General features: G+C 44.9%; 1 protein-coding gene across 1 annotated transcript; it reads right to left on the reverse strand.

Moving 5' to 3' along the window:
• Positions 1 to 1,881: 1,881 nt before the first annotated feature.
• On the reverse strand, positions 1,882 to 7,720 carry LOC123137092 (probable inactive receptor kinase At5g58300). The gene is made up of 3 exons (XM_044556680.1): positions 7,329 to 7,720; positions 3,512 to 4,864; positions 1,882 to 2,758 (listed from the first exon to the last, which is right to left on the reverse strand). The coding sequence occupies exons 2-3, from the start codon at positions 4,797 to 4,799 to the stop codon at positions 2,124 to 2,126; spliced, it is 1,923 nt and encodes a 640-aa protein (XP_044412615.1). The 5' UTR covers positions 4,800 to 4,864; positions 7,329 to 7,720; the 3' UTR covers positions 1,882 to 2,123.
• Between the last annotated feature and the right edge of the window lie 399 nt (positions 7,721 to 8,119).

Consider the following 8,119-nt stretch of genomic DNA (forward strand, 5'->3'; position numbering starts at 1 on the left):
TGCCCTAGGTATTCGTGAGCAAGCAAGTTGGATGCACACCCACTTAGTTTCTTTTGTTGAGCTTTCATACATTTATAGCTCTAGTGCATCCGTTGCATGACAATCCCTACTCCTTATATTGACATCAATTGATGGGCATCTCCATAGCCCGTTGATTAGCCTCGTCAATATGAGACTTTCTCCCTTTTGTCTTCTCCACACAACCTCCATCATCATATTCTATTCCACCCATAGTGCTATATCCATGGCTCACGCTCATGTATTGCGTGAAAGTTGAAAAAAGTTTGAGATTAATTAGGGACTTCCGCCCATGACCCCTAGTGCTCACGCCATATAGGAGGTCCCATAGTTTTTTGACGTGAGGAGGTCCCTCCCTAAGCACAAAATCTGGAGATAATAACAGGCCCATTCAAGGCCCACACATGGCCGGATCTCCTGAGATTAATTAGGTTCTCAATCTACTATATCACTAAGCTTTCTAGGGATAAAAGGACTCACAATCAATTGAGGTGTTTTATTAGAATTGAATCACTCAATTTTGACTAACTCAACAATTTTTCAAAGCTCTCATTAAATTTTTTTTATACTATACGCTATGCGTCCTAATTTTTAAGTTCTCACAATTAATTCAGATCTTCAATTTAGAACTTGGTCACCTGATTTTGATCCGGTCAACAATTTCTCAAGGAGCCCTCCCATTTAATTATTTTAATGCACCATATTTCCTAATTTTGAAGCTTTTTATTTGATTGAGATATTCAGTTTTGAATTTGATTTATGATTTTGATTGGGCCAATGATTTTTTAAATCAATCAACACCAACCAACTAGAAAATTATATCAACCCCGTGCACCGTCTTACCACCTAGAAAAAAGAAGCGTCATCATGTGATGGTGCTCTAGCACCAATATAGTACATGTAGCCATCGACGCAAAAATTTACCCATAAAAATATGAGTTGATTAGCGCATAGCACAGAATCACACCATGAAAGGCCCACCAAATAACTGCATTATAAATAAACATAAAATACACTCCATCGTCTCCCCCATCCGCTAAACTAAATATTCCTCAGTTCCAAACAAAGGGGTATTAGTTCTTGGAAAATCAAATTTCTTTAATTTTGACCAAGTTTAAAGCCAAAAATATCGACATCCCCAATATTAAATCAAAAAATTATGGAAATTCATTTCATGATGAATCTAATAACACCAATTTGATATTACGAATTTCAATATATTTCTTTATAGAAAAGCGCACCTAACCCTTCTAGTGATTAAACAAATTCCCTATAGAAAAGGCTCTCCCGGATTACACCGCTGCCTCTATGCACCCTTTGCTACTCCTGATAGCGATTTTGATTGAAATCCTAAGGCGACGGCGCGAACGGCTTAACCTCTACAGACTGCACCCGTCAATTCTTCAATCAGAACAATGAAATAGCAGGGTTAGTAGTAGCACTATTGATTATTGTATTATCTTTCTCAGTTCTCATCTTATATATTCGAAATTATACATTAGATTTTAGTTTTTTAGATAAAGATTTTAGTTCTTCTTTGTTTGAGGGGAAGATTTTAGTTCTTCTGGTTGCTTGTTATGTGATGCCAATCGCTAAACAAACACTATAAAGACTTATTCATCTTAACCATCGCCTAAATGGGAGATAACTTTGCTAGAGCATTGTGTGATAATCCACATTGAACCAATATTAGCTGGCTAGCTCTCTTTGGATAACTATTAACATTTTTTATATTACGAGCAATCATAGAGTCGAATTATTTTGCACAAGAAAAGCGGCACATTATATAGTATTAAGATAGCTATTTTTTCAGGGTGGCCACGTTGTTTATCAACCTTGGCAAGTGACAGACCAGATTGCTCATTCGGTGAATCAATATCAACCACTCTCTAATAAAAAATATCAACCATACTCTAAAGAGTCACACCACAACAGACAACACCCTACGATACGATCAGCAGAGCTACCACTGAGAATCTGAAACCAATAACGGGAAGCAAATTTACTTACTGCTAGTAAAAGAATGATATCAGTAAACAAAATGGCCATCAACTTAGTTTGCAGGCAGACGGGACGCTATCAGTATCAGACCTATTGTTTTCGCCTCAGGTGATCTGGATGTGCTCTTCCCTCGGCTTGTCCTCGGGAGACGTCCTCGTCGTCGTCCCGGAGCCGGAGCTCCGGATCTCCTCTATCCTCCTGACGACCTGCTCCATCCTCGGCCGCTGGTCCGGATGAACGGCGACGCACGCCATGGCGACTTGGAGCAGCTGCACCATCTCGTCCTCGGTGTTGGGGTGCCTCTGCAGGTCGACGTCGAAGACCTCCGAGGTCCACTCCTCCCGGACCACGGACTGCACCCACCTCGGGAGGTGCTCGATGGAGTCGTCGCGGCCGGGGGACCTCAAGGGGGCCTTCCCCGTCAGCATCTCGAGGAGCAGCACGCCGAAGCTGTACACGTCGGACTTCTGCGTCGGCCTCTTGGCCCCCAGGACCTCCGGCGCGCGGTACCCGACGAGCCGCGGGTGGAAGTGAGGGGTGGCCATGAGCTGCGCGAGGCCGAAGTCCGAGACGCACGCGCTCAGCTCCCGCGAGAGGATGATGTTGTTCGACTTGATGTTGCCGTGGATGAACTTGCCGCCTGCTCCGGTGTGAAGATGAGCGATCGCTCTTGCGGCGCCGAGCGATATCTTCACTCTCGTCTCCCAGTCCAGTGGTGGTCTTCCAGCAGACTTGTTCCCTGTGTGTTCACAATAGATGGTAAGTATGTGATCATGTAACTTCGTCGTCTCAATACATATGTGGTAGTACAAAGATGCAAGTGAACTATACAGGTGAAGAAAAACGGCACCTATTCTTTTCTACACATTTCAGCATCCATAGAACAACAGTAGCTCAAAAGTCTAAAAAACTTATAGCTACAAAACTACAGCAGCAACTCCCTCAGAATGTTCATCAGAAGTTCAGAAAATAAGTAAAGGTCCTAAAATAAACAAATAAATAGCGAGGAAGGAACTTGTTGACATCAGCATCCACTGCCGTAATCTATCTTTCATTTTATTCAGCATGCTTACGACCGAGGGTCGAAGGCAGCATATAAGGAATGTATAGTACAGTACTAATGCTGTATAATCTTCTTATCTAATTCAGAATAACCAACTCGGAATTTCGTATATCTAAGGAATTGTCTTCATCGTTCACTTCGAGATTCCGAAGATTAACATAAAGGCGACCTCAGTTCTGACCATGCCAGAATGCATAGTTGGCACACTTACTTAGATTGCATTGAACAAACTTCAGGTTCCTAATTATTTCAGGAACAATTTCACAGTGCTACATATTTAAAGGCAATTTCTACCATAGAATTGCATCTACTTGTCATCTAAGTAAGTGATGAAAGACCAGGTCAGAATAAGTTTCAAAATTCAAACAGGTAAATGAAATGCATACTTGCATAGTGGTTCAAATCAAAGACTTGAGATAAAGAGCATACCATGCAAAGCAACTGAAAGGCTACCCGGTGTAACATAGTCATAGACCAAGAGCTTCTCGTCCTTGGAGTAATAGAAAGCACGCAAGGGAACAACACCCTGGTGCTGGCCAAGCCTGTCGATTATCTCCATTTGCTGTTCGAATTCCTTCTTTCCCGCCACCACCTCCTTCAGCCTCTTGACCACCACTGTCGTGCCATCCTCAAGAACAGCTTTGTAGGTCGTGCCGTAGCTTCCTTTTCCAAGGACTTCAGCTGAAGCCCTCAACAGATCCTCCAAGTCGAAATTATATGAACAGCCCTCAAAGAAAACTAATTTGTTCCTCTCTGCTTCTTGAACACCACTGCTGTATTCTGGCTTGGATTTTTCTCCTCTTCCACCCGCAACACCCTTCCCTTTGGATGAGGATGAAGCTGCGCGAGGCTCGCCGTCTCTCTTTCTCTTGCAGATGCATATCACGAGTATGATAATCAAAATCAACAATATTGCAGCTCCTCCAGCAAGTATTGCAATTATGATAATTTTGTGATGCTTTCTCCAAAACTTTTCCAAATTGCTTTCCTGGGAAGGTGGTGCATTCGGAGAAGGAGAAGGTGTGGTTCCTGGACATGGTTCCAGGGGAAACCCACATAGAAAAGCATTCCCCAAGAAAGAACTGGCTGGGAACTTCTGCAGAGAAGCCGGAATGGGCCCACTGAGGTTATTGTAGCTCAAGTTCAAATATCTCAGTTTGGGGAGGTGAAGATCAGGGATCGGTCCAGAAAGAGAGTTGTTCTGGAGAGACAACCCAGTAAGATCAGTCATATTTTGCACTTTCAATGGGATTTCTCCAACAAATGTGTTGTACGACAGGTCGAGGTATGCTAGATTTGAGGACAGTGATGTAGGTATGATGCCCGACAAGTTGTTGCGCTGAAGGTAAAGAGAGTGCAGAGAAGGAATGGATGCTACATCAGGCGGTAGGCTAACAGTAAGACGATTGGACCGAAGGCTTAACACCTCTAAGGCATCAAGCTTGCCAAGTATGTTGGAGGGCATAGGACCAAATAGTCCTACTGCAGGTAGTCGCAGCATACGCACACGCTTCCCATCTGGTGTGCATGTAACCCCAACCCAAGATGTGCAGACCTGCGTTGTGAGGGTCCAGTTGATCTTTCTTGCACGAGGCAGGGATGAAGCAAATGCAAGAAGGGCTTGCTTGTCAGAGTTCAGATCAGCCCCTTTGGCACAAGGAGGGTAAGGAAGGAACAGAGAAGCAGAAAGAAAAGCTATGAGCAAAAGATGTTGCATTGTTAGGATGGCTAGAGAACAAGGAGAACAAGAATTATAATCCGATGGTCATCAATGCTTCACTCCTGGTACACAAAAGGAAAAAGAAAGTCATGAGTAAGTGAGATTGGTTCTTATAACATCAAGATAATATGCAGTTCATAATTGGAAAAACATAGTAGAAGTGCAAGGGATTTTGGATACAAAAAATGAAGTGATGAAGCATAGGGGTTCCCCAATGTAGATAGTTACTTCATGATTAAGCAACTAACAAAACATCATTGCTTTAGGGACCATGAGAAAAGGCAAAAGAGAATTAACTATTTCCTTCTGTCATTGCAATAAAGGACCAATAATGTAGAACTACCAAGAGAGTTGTGCAGTTGGATGGAAGAAAATGCTTTCATCCATTAACAGTTTACAAGATGAATGTTCACTCATGTTTGCAATCCTGGGTCTGATTTTGGAAAATGTAATATCAGATTCCTGGTCCTGCCAAAGAATAGCAAACTTGATGACCAGAAAGGAGTCTATTGTGAGATTAATAGGATTTGACACAGGGTGTGTCAGGCTATCAATCAACCACAGTTTCTAATGGCAAAGGAGACTACTTACACAGACAGTAGAAATGCAGCTCTGTTCAATAGTGCCAACATTACTTAAGATCCAAGGAACCTAGATACAGCATCTCTCAGTGTTGCAAACACCAACAGCTTTCCACGCTTTGCGTCATAATTGATCCTTGTTAGTGGCATCGAAAGCCGGAGGAAAGCTCATTATTGGAACAAAAACACAAACCCATAACAAAATGACAAAGCGCTACCACCCATCGACATGTTCAGGGGTCCATCAGATTTTCTCAACTGCTACATACCAACCTCCCCTCCCAGAGGAACATTACAACGAATGACACCCTTGTCTTTCCTTTAGACTAACCAATTAAAAGCCCCACCCCCGTTGTTAATCGGTGCAGCTCTGAGCTTTATATTTCTGATATGGGGCAGGTCTGATCATGTGCTACAATAAAACGAAACCTACATCACAACCTACATATCTTTTTATAAAGCATCCCAGCACTCCTCTTTATCCTTTTCTGTACTGTACAGGACACCCCAGTTTTCTTAACGCCTAAACAAGGCGCTCGGTCCTTGCCAGAAAGGACGCAAGGATAGTGACAAGGCGGGATTCCAACAGGACTTGCAATAGATAAAGGAAAGCCACAGCACACTGGTGAACTCCTTGGCTGCACTGATGGAATGGAACATGCACAAAAGCAACAATGCAGAGCACCTAACCAGCGAGGCTTGATTACTGTCTACATGTAATTTTCTCAAGGACCAAGCTAGCGCTTTGAAAGAAAGCAGCAGCACCGAACCAAAAGTCCAGCACATAAAGCAGGTGGTCTCAGATGCGAGCCGGGATGAGGATTCCTTTTTTTTCATGGTTTCGGGGGCGGCGTGGGGCTCTCTGCGGATTAATGGACGGATGCACCATGTGTGTGATCATGGGCAGCAGGCAGCTCGTGTGCCGTGCTGGCAGCACGGTACACGAGCTGGCACGATGGTAGAGCAGGGCATCTCAGGCTTCACGCCATGGGACAAATGTGCAGAGCAAGAGATATCACTGTCTCCGCACTACGTACAAACAGTTTGCTGGAAAACGTGACATACAAACAGTCCACAGTTGTGGCTGCAGAAATGTAGCGTGGTGAAGTACTTTTTTTTTTTTTGCGGGTGAGTGAAGTACTTTTCTTGCAACAGTAAGATTGTACAGTAATTTATAGGAGAGTTCATGCTTCCATGTTCTCCTAGAGCATTTAAGGTTGGAAATTGTACGAGTAAATTTGCTCCTTGCACATGCAGTGGAAGCAGGATAAAGAGTGGAACGCTAGAGCACTTACCAAATCTACAAATCGAAGAAGAAATGGCATGGATTGATCACAGTGAAACACTCATGGAGGGTCCTGAATTTAACACCTTTTTAAAGAAACCCCAAATTAATAGCACTAGGAAACAAACGTTGCCCATACGTTCTAGTATCTTTACTTTTACTTATCTTGCAACAGTAAGGTTGAAGTAATTTATAGGAGAGTTCATGATTCCATGTTCTCCTAGAGCGTTTAAGCTTGGAAGTTGCACAGGTAAATCTGCCCATTGCACATGCCTGGCTTGCTGACTAGTACAGTATTATTTTACAGTTGCAAGTTTTTACAGGTGCAGCAGCAACGCTGAGTGGGATCAGGAAATAAAAGATTAAAGCGCCGAAGTTATAATTGCATCAGCTAATCACAGTGAAACACTACAGGGTGTGCGTTCGGCTCCTGAATTTAACACTTTTTAACAGGAAACCCCAAATTAACAGCACCAGGAAACGAACGTCGCCCATACATTCTAGTGGTATCTTTGCTTTTACTTTGTTTTTAATGAAAAGAAAAGAAAAAAAGTGCGCAACACAACCGACCAGCCACACTCCAGGAAATCGTGCGATTAGCCGCGACAGAAACGAGAGGAACGAACTGCATTGTGCTGAGGCACGAGGTCCAATACATACCTCGCGAAAATCCCAGCCTCGGCGAACTCCCGCGCCGTGGGCGCAGACCAGCACGGCAGGAAGACACAGCGCGAACCCCCCTCCGGCGCCGGGAAGAGAATTCCGGCCTCCTTCGCCGCCCCGCGAGTCGAGCAACCGCCCCCCTCCGAACTCCAAGGCGCCGCCGCTCGCCCCTGGGGTCCCGCCGACGACTAGGGCCAAGATCAGGCGCCGAGATTGCTGCTCCAGGAACAACCAACGGCCCGCGGCATTCCGCCGGCGCCTCCCCCTCCCTCCCGGCCGAACCCGCCGTGAGCAGCCGACCTGAGTCGTCTCGTCCCTCCTTCCTCTGAGAGAGGTAGTGCAGTACAGTGCGGTTGTGCGGGAGAAGTGTGCGGTCAGGTCAGGTCAGGTGCGCGCGCCGTGTGTGTGCAAACTGGCTGTGAATTTAAGGCCAACTCTGCGGGACCACATTTGGCCTGTCTATGTTCGTTTGGTTAGAAACATAAAAAAAAAAATGGCCCAATGCACCGACGCAAATGGACGTCCGTCCGTTTTCTGTTTGTCCGCGACCCATATTCATGCCAAATTTGGTCAGGGTTTTTGTCGAAGACAGGGCGCGGACGCACGCCCTTGTCCTCCACCGGCTCATCTGTCGAGGGCACAACGTTCTCATTTCACCCTTGTCCCACAAAAACCCTCCCGCTCCCGCCATGGCCACCGTCCCGAAGGATGCCGCCATTTCGGAGGCCACCGACGCCTGCCTGATACGTCTCCAACGTATCTATAAATTTTTATTGTTCCATGCTATT

This window comes from Triticum aestivum, chromosome 1B (assembly GCF_018294505.1).
Source record: "Triticum aestivum cultivar Chinese Spring chromosome 1B, IWGSC CS RefSeq v2.1, whole genome shotgun sequence".
NCBI classification, from domain to species: Eukaryota; Viridiplantae; Streptophyta; class Magnoliopsida; order Poales; family Poaceae; genus Triticum; species Triticum aestivum.

Excerpts from the sequence above, each read along its gene's own strand:
- LOC123137092 (XM_044556680.1), bottom strand. The coding sequence starts at position 4,799 with ATGCAACATCTTTTGCTCATAGCTTTTCTTTCTGCTTCTCTGTTCCTT. Across the intron at positions 2,759-3,511 it reads CCTTTCAGTTGCTTTGCATG|GGAACAAGTCTGCTGGAAGA; the intron begins GTATGCTCTTTA and ends GTGAACACACAG.